This window comes from Electrona antarctica, assembly GCF_951216825.1.
Source record: "Electrona antarctica genome assembly, chromosome: 15".
Classification (NCBI taxonomy): domain Eukaryota; kingdom Metazoa; phylum Chordata; class Actinopteri; order Myctophiformes; family Myctophidae; genus Electrona; species Electrona antarctica.
The window spans coordinates 20,910,276-20,925,233 of record NC_136796.1 but is presented as its reverse complement, the minus strand read 5'-3'; the positions used below and the strand labels follow the sequence as shown (position 1 = coordinate 20,925,233).

At 43.5% G+C, this 14,958-nt stretch overlaps 1 protein-coding gene across 1 annotated transcript in view; it reads right to left on the bottom strand.

Annotated features, from left to right (window-relative positions):
* Nucleotides 1–2,802: 2,802 nt before the first annotated feature.
* The window catches only part of necab1 (N-terminal EF-hand calcium binding protein 1), a gene marked incomplete at its 5' end in the record, with an annotated part of 50,929 nt that continues 38,773 nt past the window's right edge, over nucleotides 2,803–14,958 (bottom strand). Inside the window, 6 exons of the mRNA XM_079522584.1 lie at nucleotides 2,803–2,943; nucleotides 3,838–3,929; nucleotides 5,497–5,574; nucleotides 6,594–6,706; nucleotides 11,822–11,875; nucleotides 12,552–12,628. Of these exons, the coding sequence (XP_079378710.1) occupies nucleotides 2,915–2,943; nucleotides 3,838–3,929; nucleotides 5,497–5,574; nucleotides 6,594–6,706; nucleotides 11,822–11,875; nucleotides 12,552–12,628 (443 nt within the window). The 3' untranslated portion in view covers nucleotides 2,803–2,914. The remainder of the gene's footprint in view (nucleotides 2,944–3,837; nucleotides 3,930–5,496; nucleotides 5,575–6,593; nucleotides 6,707–11,821; nucleotides 11,876–12,551; nucleotides 12,629–14,958) is intronic.

The window sequence follows — 14,958 nt, the reverse complement described above, 5'->3', positions numbered from 1 at the left end:
GGCAGAGAAATCTACCTTAATATTGATCCTGTGTGGAGATTACTTGTGTGTGACAGACAGAGGGTTTGGCATGCCTGGCAGGAGGTGATATGGGTAATATTGTTTGATCATACATGGCTATGAAGAGACTAACCCTTGCCACAGAACTATACATTGAAAGATGTTTTATCGAAGTGATTTTCAAAGAAATCTTGTCAAGGAATTGTTTTAGGAAAGAGGCACTCAACATTTCTCAGCCTGCTGTATTGGCGGTAGTACCCATCTATGTCCATGAGGGGGAGACATTTGCAATGTTTTGAACAAAGACAACACTTGGAGAGGCAACATACATAAGGCTTTGTGATCGGGCTGATATGACTTCAAATCAAAATCATGATTATTTTTCAACTATTGCCTAGCAACGAGGTGACACAGGAACTTGGCCTACAACGGCTATTTTCACAATTTATACTCCACGTAAGTGATTAACAAGACTAATCCATGTAGTTGATTTTTTTATTACTAATATAGGCTTATATATATATATATATATATATATATATATAAAATCTGCAACTCAATTATTAACTACATCTCTTTTATTATCCTGCATGAGCAAGATTAAATCGGTTTATTCGTTCTAAATGTGGACTTATTTCCGCACAAGAGTGGGAGGAAATAAATTAATAAACACACACGCACAGTATGTGGAATTTCTCCAAAAATACATCTGACTTATTTCACTGCTAGAGATAAACAGCATCTATTTCCCCATGACCATATACGCATGAAATACAACAACAATATTATATTTATTTATCGACTGTGATTGAAACAGCGAATAGATTTACACACATTACAGACACATTGAATATGAAAATGATAGAATACCGGTATAGTGAACACTCAAGAAGAGCTCTCTCCTCTTCCATTGTCTCTCTCACACCCTTTCAAACACACGCACGTTTAAATTACCTGTTAAGGAAATGTTATGCCATTTTACCATTTCACTGCTGCCGGGCAAAAACCACTCCATATTTTCCCTTTTTTATGTTTTTTGTAAATTAACGATCATACTGATCATACTACAGTGTCACACAAAAGCATCAAAAGTTGATGCTTTTGAATTTGAATCCTGAAAAGTAACGGTTTAGGACATCGGCTATGAGGTTTCCACCCGACAGAGACGATTTGCTCATTGTCATTTTTAACCCTAAACCCTGAAGCCAAAATTGACGATCTGCAAGCTCACAATGCATCGCAGCGTGACATGTTGTGGTGCTTGTAGATCTGCTATTTTTGGTGCACACCTCTGAGGCAAGTAAGTATAAATCAAACATAACTTCAACCCTAGCCCCTAAATCAATATAACCTCTAAATCAGTGGTTTTTCAACCCTTTTCATATCAAGAGCCATTAATCATGCAGAATCTGAGCCGCATGGACCACCCTTTGATGACATTTAAGCCTCTCAGATCCAAAGAGAAGGTTTTGTTGACGTTGGATACGATTTTGTCCACAATTCCATGCTGTATTGATGTTGGTACCATTAGGAGAGAGAACAGGCAAACGTTGATCCAAATAACAATTCTTCTTCTACATTCTCTAATTGTGTAGACTTCTTTAAATTTAACAATAATTTAACTCTTGAGAGTGTAAAATGAAACCAAATGGACCCATATAGTTTCATGCTGGTTTTACGCTCTCAAGAGTTAAAGATCTCAACTCTCCATCATTTAGCTGGGCACCACCTGGAGTCCCAACTCTCCATCATTTAGCTGGGCACCACCAGCTAAATGACCACCACCTGGAGACAAGGACCACTGGTTGAAAACCACTGCTCTAAATGTCTAATCATAACCCCAACCTTCTCCTAATTGTAAAGCAAATCTTATTTTTGTAACCATAAAACAACCAGGTGTACGTGTGGGCAGTGGTGGAAACTGGAAAGTAACTAAGTGCATTTACGTGAGTACTGTACTTAAAGGACCACTTCATCACTTTTCAACCTATCTTCATATAATAGGTCCTCACTAATAATCATGAAAAATCTACTCGGTCCGTGTCTCATAGGAGGGCTGTGGGCAGTTCAGAAACCGTCTTCCAGTGACATCATCGATGGTGAATACAAGCTAATAAAAACTGCAGGCTTTCTAGTCCTGAAAAGTTGCAATGCGAAAATGGAAGCCATCGTTCTCACGATAATGAAAATCTAAACATTTTTGTAATGCCTAATGCCTAATGATGATGTCACTGGAAGACGGTTTCTAAACTGCCCACAGCCCTCCTATGAGACAAAAATCGTGCCATTTTATCATGATTATTAGTGAGGACCAATTATATGAAGATAGGTTGAAAAGTGGTGAAGTGGTCCTTTAAGTAAAATTTTGAGGTATATAGACTTTATTTTAGTATTTCCAATTTCCAGTACTTTCACTTCTACTCCACTACATCTCAGAGGCAAATATTTTACTCCACTACATTTATTTGAAAACTTTAGTTACTTTGTACATTTTGATTATTATTACAAAACAAACAGCCATTTGAAAATAGCCCATCTTGTGAGCTTGTAGATCGGCTATTTTCAAAATATGTGTATACATTTGAAAACGTGAAATGAGACGACATACAGTAACACTATAGAAACACAGTGACGCTGTCACCGTCTGATCATCGCATTGGAAACAGCAACTTGTACGAGTGTAAACTAAACAGACACACGTTAGCAGCACAACTACCACCCAATACATAACGGAGAACAGAGCTCATTAAAATGTGTGTGTGGGTGTGTGTGTGTGCATGTGTGTGTGTGTGTGTGTGTGTGTGTGCGCTGTTGTCCTGTACATCCTGACGTCATAACTGGACCCGTTTTCTCTGTGACCACGCTGTGCTGATGGAGGAGGTGATGATCCAGGGCGCGGGGGGTCCGTCCGCGCTCAGTTGTTGTTGAGCACCCACCACGAGGCTGTGTGGGAGACAGGAGACAAGCGGGGATGGACCACCTAGAATGTTGTCTCCGACTCCTATTGCCTCATCGATGGGCTATATGCACACAGAATAACGCTTACTATTTGCGGGCCGCTTCCATACTTCCTTCACAGGTGTTACCGATGATACTAATTAAGGCTCTGTTCCATTTAGTGTAGTGTAGTGTAGTGTAGTGTAGTGTAGTGTACAGTGGTTTTCAAACTTTTTTAATTTCAAGTACCCCCATAACTCTGAGATTGTACAAATGGAACCCAATGAACCCATAAGCGTCCATTGGGTTCAATTTGTACACTCACAGACTTTCAGACACGTGCAGGGCCATTTGGAACCCATTCAAGGACTCATTGAGACCCACTGGTGTAGCAGAGTGTGAGCAAATTATGCACAATAGCAGCACCCTGACTCTGTTTGACCAGAATGGAACATAGCCTTCATTAGTATCATCGGTAACACCTGTGAGGGAAGTAGGGAAGGGGCCCCAAGTTCTTTCCAAAATGGCGTGTGTGCATGGAGCTCATTACTGATTGATCCAGATTACGACAAACCCTCACCCTAACCCTTACATAAACCTAACATAAACTGCAATCTTGCCATATCCCACATCCCATGAGAGGACTAAAGGCCTATTCATAGTCCAGTTTTCGGTGAAGAGGTGACCAAAACAGAGAGATGTGTTGTGTGAGCGGTGACCACTGCGGCCTGACGTCATGTTGTAATTTTCGGTGGTCACCTCTTCACCGAAAACTGGACTATGAATATGCCTTTACCCACACATGTACAGTAGGCCGACCATGCAGGAAGGCGAGAATAAAGGTGTGACTGTCCTGGTTTGAGTAAGCATTTCGATCACATTTCAGGAGAAACGTCCTACCAGGAAGCAACATGGTGACGATGATCTCCGGGGTCTCCAGGAAGTCCACATTCCCCCTCTGGAAGGTCTTGCTGTAGTTGCTCTGCAGGTGACTGCACGCACGGGGCACACACACACAAACAGCTTTATTCAACCACACTCTGCAGGTGACTGCACGCACAAGGCACACACACACAAACAGCTTTATTCAACCACACTCTGCAGGTGACTGCACGCACAGGACACACACACAAACAGCTTTATTCAACCACACTCTGCAGGTGACTGCACGCACGGGGCACACACACACAAACAGCTTTATTCAACCACACTCTGCAGGTGACTGCACGCACGGGGCACACACACACAAACAGCTTTATTCAACCACACTCTGCAGGTGACTGCACGCACAGGGCACACACACACACAGCTTTATTGAACCACACAAATACATTGTCGCTGTCTGGCTGTAACTCCCTACTTGATCATATGCGTCACACAAAAGCATCAAAAGTAGCAGATCCACAAGCTCGAGACGCATGTAGATCTGCTACTTTTGTTGTTTTCTAAAATGGAATCCTGAAAAGTAACAGTTTTGGACATGAGCACTGTATGAGCACCCCCCCCCCCCCCCCCCCCCCTGTAGTTTAATTGAAAGAGCGTGCAAAGGCTGTGGCTAATAGGCCTACAGAAGCTAATGTGGTTGGGTCGCACAGACGCAGTGCAGACGAGACCCTAGTAACCGTGCCTAGCAACCGGAGCAAAAGTGGAAAATAGCGAGGCATTCTTATATCGATCTTAAGACGAGTATACTTGTCTAGAGCACCTCACGTATTCATTTAATTGGACGAGTATACCCGTCCTTAGCATCAAATGTGTTAAAACTATGAATAAAAACCACGTCATAACCTAAACACATCACCATCATCATCATCATCATCATCATCATCATCATCATGGCAGCCTAGAAAACGAAAATCTGTTCTCCTCATCCATGTGCAAATGTCAGATGCTGTGACACTTTGTGGTACTTGTATAAATGTTTCATACCATATGTCGTAATAATTCTGACCTTTAGTGCATTTATTTTTAGTCTTGTCCATTTTTGGTAACATTTTTGATAGATTTTCAGCCATTTTGGGCCAAGCTGCCCTGCTTTTCTTTTCTATCTTTCATTACACAGTAGGTTGTGACATTTTCTAAGTATGAAACATAAGCTTTTGGCTACATTTTCTATGTGTATGTTTCATTGTGCTAGGTGCCAATCACTTTAGTTGCTTTAGTTTGCTACATTTCATGATCTAAATGCACATAGTAAACTAAGGCACCAATACTTGTTGCAGATGTTAGGTATATGTATTTATGAGATTTGAGAAAGATTTTGTGTTGCCAAAATCAATATAACACATTTTACAAGCAAAAACAGCAGCACAAGATTTTCGTTTTTTGGTTATACAATTTTATATACATTTCTGGCTTGTGACAAAATACTGCAGGATGTAATGCGGAGAACTTTTAACCCAAACGAAACGGCACCTCGCAGCACGGCCTATCATTGGTCTCATTAGTCACGGAGTACAACGGTTCATTCCAGCAAGGTCTGAACTTGGCGAGGCCGAGCTGTGATGATGTATGTACGTGAGCTACAGTATAGGAGCTGTACTGTGTAGATATACTTACTTCTTCCACACGTTGTTGTGCTGCCAGAACTCATAGAGAATGAAGTGTGATTCATTTGGCAGCCGCTGAACTGCAATACTGCCAGGAATGAAATATGAATGACAGATAGACAGACAGACAGAGAGAAAGAGCACAAGTGAAGCCGTTAGGGCAAATATATCACGTTGCAGTCACTGACAATTTTATTTGAGTTGTTTTCCATCCAGTGCTAATTGTACATTTTGTGAAGCACAGGTGATAACTATAGCTATAGCTAACTGCTGCAGCGTATATTTTACACATTTAATAAACAAAAGCAAAAGTAGTTTTGTCATGGTGTTTCACTCTGAGCATTTAAATGAACGCAAATAAACAAACTACTAGTTGTTTTTGAGAACTGGTCTCTGTGGAGATGCTTCTTTAGAGAAATGATCACATGACAGAATGTTTGGTTCTCGATGTTCATTTGAGCTTTGTGCTAATTGCTCATCTGCAGTGCAGCTTCGAGGCTGATAATTATGGCAGCTGACAAAATAGGACAAACTAATCACCCTCTCTCTGTGTTTTTATCACCCCATTACCCCTGGAAGCCTACATCATTGATGTACTGAATACCGAGCGACTTCATGTGCACGTTGCTTACATACACTGTGATGTAAGATACACAGCTTTAGCTAATCAGGTGTGTCAGTGCAATACTGGTGACGATTGTCTGTGTTTGCACATTGCCATGGCACAGCAATAGACCATAATTCACATGGTGGCCATGTTGGCATTTTGCAATCGAAAAAGCGGGGTGGAATTTCATTAACTTAACGTCAAGATGCCCGCCGTGTGAATATGGTGAATGCTGCTGGACACACCTAATTCATTTGATTAGATGCAGCTGTGTTGCCGACTAGCCTACCATGTTTTTAATCTGCTGTGGTTTATAATTTGAACCAGAAAAAACAAACTACAAAATCAGTTTGTCATGCTCCTTTATTATTACAAAGACACTATGTCACCTATTTTATTGAATATATATATGGTTAAATAAGGCCTACTACTAAACATTATGCAAAAACGACGCAATACAAAACACAACACGGAGTGAGAGGAGGTGAAGGTGAACTGACTGTAAGCAGCCGGTCTGGGTGCAGGCACTCTCTATGTACTGTCTGAGAGCCGAGCGGAACTCCTCCAGCTCATCCTCCAGCACCGACAGCTGCCGCTGCACTAGCAGGATGTGCTGGAGAACGCACGCACGCACGCACGCACGCACGCACGCACGCACGCACGCACGCACGCACGCACGCACACACACACACACACACACACACACACAGTCATTTGGCTATCGAAGCATGTGATGGCACCGGAAATGGGCCATCTACAGTACAACACGTCGCTCGGTCATTGGTTATTTTAAGACATTTGAAGTGGTCAAACTAGCGATAGGCCTATAATACATGTACTGCCATTCTCACTCCTCTCCTAAAAAAAAACCCTAAACCCGGACATACTTTGAAACTAAACTAAACCGTTTCCTCTCCAAAATATTGGAAAAAGTAGTGGCCACACAGCTCCAATAACCTCTGTGAAAACTTTCAATCTGGCTATCGCTGCGCCCACAGCACGGAAACCGCCCTGGTTAGGGTCTGCATTTGACCTTCACCTTTTCCGGACATGACCTCCCCCTCTCACCAACCTGGGAGTAAAAATTTACCCTCACCTCAATTTTGAGCCCCACATCAGATATCTTTGCAAAACTTTCCACCTCAGAAACATCTCGAAACTCCGCCCAACACTCACGCTAGCTGATTCAGAGAAACTTGTCCATGCTGTCCACACAGTGCTAGTGTGTTTGTGTGTCTACATTTTTCAGTCGTGAGGTTTCATTTTGCTTTAATCCATGCACACGCACACACAATATAAAATCAGGATTTTCTGTCGAAAAGGAAACAGAGCCAGGGATAGTCAAGGGGGTTTCCAAAAGCCTTCTGGGGACGTTCACTTGGACATTTAAGCCTAATTAAATAAGGCTTAATGGGCTTTAGATAGGTAATTAAAATGTGTCCATCATAAAACGGCACGACGCGCATCGACACTCTGCAGGAGTGGCCGTCAATAAGAGGGTTGCCAGGTTGGTCTGTGTGATCATCAGCACCACATGTCTTGTGCACACTGCCAGTATTCCACAGATGAACCTCCACTCATTTTATTTTATTTTATAAAGCCTAGAAACATAGCGGTTAGTTCTGTGTCTTGTTTGGTCCCCTCATAAACGCATAGAGCTCGCCACATTATGTGCCCTGAGGCCATCTCTCCAGGTCATCCGTCCTTTAATTAAATGTGTGTAATTGTGCCTGTGAAACGCTACAGGTGACAAAGTGCCAACATCCCCGTGAGAAAAATGAGTTTAATATAGGTGACAACAAAATGCCAACGTCGGGAAAAGTAATGGCGATAATGATGTACATAGCAGTAACACTTCCTGAGAGGAGGCAGAGGATGATGGGTACAAGTCAATGCTCCGTGATGCTCGGGGGACATTCGGTTGGCCAATCAGACAGGCAATGTAAATGTTTGTTTTGTAGGCCATCTAGGGCGTTAATTTAAGGACGCCTACTGTATCCGGTAATTTGCACACACACATACGCGCGCGCAAAGACAGTTTCTGTATCCGTTGAGGACCGAATCTGCAATCTACAGTCCAGTGGAGTGTAGTAGTAGAATACATGCAGCGATGGCAAAGTGCGGACATTGACGTCAGCAGCCGCAAGTGTTGACTTGGACACATGTGTGGAGTAATTGAACATTATGTTTACACAAACATATTGGGACGATGTAGAAGCTAGCACTGTATGCGTTTGCTCTGACTGCGTAGCAAGTGAAGAAATAAGGTAAAATGAGAAAAAGGAGTTTGCTGCTGCTGTTGCTGCAGGGCGAGATGGGCGAAATCTGTTGGCAGTGTGTGTGCGATGGCCAAAGGAAGTGTTGTTTTGCATGGTGCCATCGTTGCTGTGTGCGCGGTGTGGAAATTGTCTGTTGATTGTCTTCCAAGAAAAGGCGATGTGAAAGTCTGTGTCGTTGTGGAGGTGATTGTGGTGGACACAGCTTGTGGTGTGCGCTGTGTGAAGTTGTTACCGCAGAGGTGTAGTGAGTGTCTTCAGAGCACAGCAGAGCACAGAAGTAGACGGCAGTTCCGCATACTGCGCATAGGTCACGGTCTATGACTTGGCGACGCGATCGTGAACAGAGAAGACAGGCGGAGAGCGCAGAGGTGAAGTGAGTGACGTCAGAGCAGAGGCACAGGAGTAAATGGCACTTCTGCATGCTGCGCATACATGACAGACTCTGACTTAGTGGATTGTGGAAAGTGGAGTGTGGAAAGTGGCAGAATCCTCAAATGTATATAGGCTATAGATATACACCCTGATATGTTACAGTACGACTCAGTATGTAAAGCTACAATTCACTCACACACGCATGCACACATTTCAGAACAGCAAATTTATGAATGCCACTTTTTAACCATAACACTCAAGCTGAAAATAGCTCACAACAACACAGATGTGTTGAGCATGTAGATCTGCTATTTGTCGGTATCCAACGAGGTGTGCAAGTATGAAACAGACATAACAGTAAGCATAACCTCAAAACGTCTAATCCTAAAACACTGACCCCAAACCGAATCTTTTCCTAATTGTAAGCATAATCAATCAGAGCCTAAGATGAATAACTCTACTAACCAGCAAACATCATTTCTCTTGTGAGGACCAGAGAAATTGTCATCAGTCTATTTACAGTATGTAAATACCAAAGTTATTTACAGTATTTAAATAGACAAACAATTTATCTGTGGAGACATTTTCGTATAGTATACTGACACGCACGCACGCACGCACGCACGCGCACACGCACACACACACACACACACACACACACACACACACACACACACACACACACACACACAAGCACATACAGATGCACGCACGCACACACCCGCCATGCGCACAATGCACCCACACACAGTGTATGCTTTTGCACACTTCATTCAGATTGTCAGGTTATTGTTGTATTATTCAAGACGGTTCTAATAAGGATCTAGGATGTAGTCTATCTGATCATTGTCGTTGAGGAACTGCTCTTTCCATCGACATACAGTTCAAGAGGTCCCTGCATGGAAGCCAGCACTCAGTTTCACAGAGAGAACAGCTGGTGTAACGTTAACCTGTAGCTGTCTAATTTGTGTGATTGGTGCCTGAAGATCTGATGGAGGTGTGCCTGTTAATCCTGTTAGCTGATTGATGAGAACATGGGGAGCATCTTTGGGTGGATTGCTATTCTACTGTGGTTGGTTGATTGGAAATGGAAGGGTGGAGTCTGCAGAGTATAAGAGAAACAGCTCAGTAGGCCTATAAAGTAAGCTGCCATGGGGAGAGGTTGTCACTCTGCCTCTCCTCTCCATTATTGTGTTTTTGGTTTTTGATTTGTATTTTTGCAGTTGTACATTTTGGTATTTCTTGTTGTCTAGTGGGCTGGATCAAAGTTTCCCCTGCAAGCTCGCCTCCTGTTCCAATGTTTTTTTTACTGACTTTGTGCCCAGTCACACACCCACTTAGTGACACTCGATATGCTGTAGAACCCTGCAATGACCCCTCTGAAACACCAAAACACAAGGAAAAAAGCCCCCCACACATTTCCAGTCATCACTAATCTGCATAGACACACTGTCGTCCAGTGTCATGTGGCACGTCCGAACAGGGGGGTTATAGGGGCCTCGGGGAAGAAGATTCAGAGATGGCACGCTGTGCAGGCGGACGGTGATGGGTCTGTGCCATCGACCACGACATAGCGGCTCAGCAAAGACGTGGTCTTGTGCATGCGAGAGGCAGCCGAGGTCTTGTGCATGCGAGAGGCAGCTGAGGTCTGTGCATGCGAGAGGCAGCCGAGGTCTGTGCATGCGAGAGGCAGCCGAGGTCTTGTGCATGCGAGAGGCAGCCGAGGTCTGTGCATGCGAGAGGCAGCCGAGGTCTGTGCATGCGAGAGGCAGCCGAGGTCTGTGCATGCGAGAGGCAGCCGAGGTCTGTACACCTCTCCTCCCTGGCTCTGTCAGTGTAAAGAGGCAGTGTAAAGAGGCAGCCGAGGTCTGTACACCTCTCCTCCCTGGCTCTGTCAGTGTAAAGAAAGGGCTGTGATGGGAGAGAAAGATGGCAGCCTCTAATCTTCTCAGCTGAGTCGAGAACACGCCGCAGCCTCGCAGCTACAGGGGGGGGCAGAGGAAGCCATGCCGCTATATGAACGTGTGTCGAATTATTCAGCTTCCATCAGTGGAAGAACACTGTGTTCTCAGCTCTGTTTGTATAGTTTCCATGTACATACTATGATACTATTATGTACATTTGACATTATAATACTTGATGATGAGACTTTCTTGGTTTACCTATAATCCTGATTATGAGGCACTACACTGTCTATGCCTTTCATGTATTACCTTGTGTTTACATTGCTTCTACTGTAAATCACTCTAGATTAAGTGCATTTTATGTATTGCCTTGTGTTTAGCGCACATACATTATGTATATGCTACAGTGTATATGTGTCACTGTGTACCTTATTGTCATGTATTGTAATGTATTGTATTGTATGTTTGCTGCAGTGCAGGTCTTTGTGTCCAAGACAAATTTCTCCCCTGGCAAACAAAATAAAGTAAAGCCCCACAAGTCTCTTCTTTTTTGTCTTCTCTGTCTCCTGGTTCGTTCCCCAGGCAGTTCAGTCAAGTCCAACAGAAAGGCTTTGAGAGCATACAAATGGAAGCAAATGGACCAGTAAAGGTCAATTTGGTTCCATTTGTACAAGTTACAGTAAGGGTCCGACTCCACTTATATCAATAATTTATACTCCTGGAACCCTCTCAAGGACCCTTGGGTATCTCTGGACTCTGCGTTGAGAACCAGTGAGACGAGAGGGAACGCATATCTCCGCCAGAGAATCCCTGATGTCATGTGGATCATTATGACGTATTGAGAAGATAAGAGTGATATATTTAACACACAAAATATTCATGACAGACATACAGACAGACAGACAGACAGACTGACTGACTGACTGACTGACTGACTGACTGACTAGCCTACACACAGGGGCGAGAACAGAATCTCCCTCCCTGCCTTGGGCCTGGTGGTGATGATAAGGGAATAATGTGAAAATAAATTCACAAATTGTTTCAACCCATGCGCTGTTGCTGTGACAACGGGTGAACAGTAAGAACCTAAGAGGGGAGGAAGGAGCAGAGACAGAAGGTATGAGCGGAGGAAGGAGCAGAGACAGAAGGTATGAGGGGAGGAGAAGAACAAACCGGTTTGATGTTGCTCTCCAAGACCTCGTCTTCAAAGGGCTCCAGACGAATGTCCTGTGGGACCCACAGAGTCTGTTACAACACTACACACACACACACACACACACACACACACACACACACACACACACACACACACACACACACACACACACACACCACAAACCTATACATGTATAGGGCTATATTCACATCATGAAAAAGAGAATGTTTGTGTAATTTCTCACCCTATCACACGTTTTACACCATTTGCCAACTTTACCAACGTAAACAAACCCGTTACAGCATACGGTAGATATAAAAAAAATAGATGCCTCATTGGCCGCTGCAGTTCGTTGGAGCGATGTGTGTTGAAGGAGGGGCGGAAGAATTTACACTGGGAGAGGAAGTATGCCGGAAGTGTGGAAGGCACGTTACGTCACGCTGCCACTCAAGTGATTACTGGCCAATCACAGCGCATCTTTTCTGGGACTTACAGACCCGAACATGTGCTCTGTGACGTACGCTCATGCTTCCGCGGGGCTTCGCACGGAATCTCCGGAAAATGTTGCCCTCCCTTGAGCACATACGCTCCGCCCCGCCACCCCTCTTTCTTCAGGTCAATCAGGACACAATTGCCGTCCATGTGTGAGAGCATACATCTCTTCTTAGGTCTTATTAATCTCTTCACAATAAGCAACCATGTACAGAACTTGGAACCAGTAAGCTACGATCAGTGTTTTGGAGTCACCTTCTTTTCCAGTCGGTCTATGAGCTTCTGCAGTCTGTTGACCTGGACCATCCACTGGCTGTCCTCATCATACACACCTACAGACAGCAAGACACAGAGAGAGAGACCACCTTTACACGAGAACTGTTTTGCCTGTTTACATGGAGATGGGAAGAAACTGCGTTTTCAAAGATTTTCACTCTGGAAGGTGTTTTCACTTTGTTGCGTTTTCACCAAAACGCTGTTCTCGTCTAAAGGGACTTCAGGAAACGATGCTTTATTTTACCATTTTCTATGAACACCGTTCTTGTCTAAAAGTGGCCGGGGGCTGCCCTAAGGTTCAACCTTAGTTCGACCTGATTAAGGTTGGTGAGGGATGCGTTAAAACGTCCGGATTAAGGTTGGTGAGGGATGCGTTAAAACGACCGGATTAAGGTTGGTGAGGGATGCGTTAAAACGACCGGATTAAGGTTGGTGAGGGATGCGCTAAAGCGACCGGATTAAGGTTGGTGAGGGATGCGTTGCTCCCGTGCTTGTGGTTATGTTTTGTCCTCATCACACACACCTACAGACAGCAAGACATAGAGAGGGAGACGCTATATGATGTCACATGGAAAGCACATTTTTGATCACTTCGAACAACAGTGGCTTAGAACACTATTTTCCAAACAGTGTGTTGGGACCCAACTTTGGGTCGCGAACCAATTTTTATGGGTAAATATCATTTTTTTCTGTTTTCTACATCTAAGAAAACACAATATTATTGTGAAAGTATTTAATAAATGAATGAAAAGATCTAAAAGCTCAGTACTGTAGGTGGCACGATACGATGTAGATCAAAACAAGGGGAAAAACACAGAAACCAAGACAAAAACAAGTGATAATAAATTAATGACCAAGATACAATTAGTTCAGAGAAAGTTACTTTTGAAAAGTGATGACAAACATTGGTACGACACATTTTCAGTTACATCACCTTTAGAGGCTCAACCTCTTGCATCATATTGTTGTCACAATTATTTATTATTTTCTCTCCTGAAACTGCAGCTCGCTCTAACACTCCACCATACTTTCGCCTAAGATGAGTTAATTAGCAAATTGTATTGACTGTCGCAACGACGCCAGTAAACGTTTTAATGACTTTGGGAGAAATTCTATGAAAAATAAAGGCATTCATTGGGGGAAAGGGTCTTGTTCAGGCACGATATGGACAAAGCTGTAGGTAAACAATGACAGGTATTGATGGCGCTGAGTCCTTTCTAAGGCTTTGATGTGATGGCACGTGCATTGATGACAGTGGGAGCTTCTCCGGCCTGCTGGGGTCTGATCAAAGACTAGTGTTGGATCGGCACCGCTTTCATGTGAGAGCTTTAATGGGAAGCTTTTCAAGTTGGCTTGGTGTGTGGCTACTGTGATGAAGACATTAGGCCTACAGAACATGCACATGGGCATGGTGCCCAGAACGCGTAGCTGACTAATGAGAGATAAAAACGATCTATTATTAATCCACACATTAACAATCTTTCTGCACTCTCCCCTCTCTCTCTTTCTTACACACACACACACACACACACACACACACACACACACACACACACAGATGAAAGTGCGCGGATGAAAGTGCGCAATGAAAGTACACGATGAAAGTGCATGATGAAAGTGCACGGATGAAAGTGCGCGATGAAAGTACACAATGAAAGTACGCGATGAGAGTATGCGATGTAAAAATTGCAAAATACGCAATGAAAAAATACGCAATGAAAAAATACACAATGAAAAAGTATGCGATGAAAAAGCACGCGCTGACAGTACGCGATGAAAGTATGCAATGAAAGTATGCAATGAAAGTACGCGATGAAAGAAAAAATACGCAATGAAAGTACGCAATGAAAAAATACGCGATGAAAGTACGCGTGCGATGAAAAAATACGCGGATGAAAGTACGCGTGCGATGAAAAAATACGCGGATGAAAGTACGCGCGCGATGAAAGTACGCGTACGATGAAAGTACATGCGTGATGAAAAAGTACATGCGTGATGGAATTCATGGAAATCCATGGAAAATGGAATTGGTAGGGGTTTTTTACATTGTGGGTTTGAGCTGACGGGCCCCTTTTGAAGTCAATCAATCAAATCACCTTAATTCAAGTGGCAAATGCCAAAAATAGTTATATTTAAATTACATATTTTTGTAGGCCATGTCATGTGGTCTACCTTAGTGATCTACTGGTAGATCGCCATCTACCTTTTGGGCACCCCTGCCCTAAACCTAACCTTTAAATGGCGTAATCCTCACATTGTCTATTTCTCAAATTATACTACCTTGGCTGTGGGGACATTTGGCCCTCACAAGTATAGTAATACAAGCATGCACACACACACTTGCGCAAACTCATAAACACACGTCGCACACCGAAGATTAGGGACT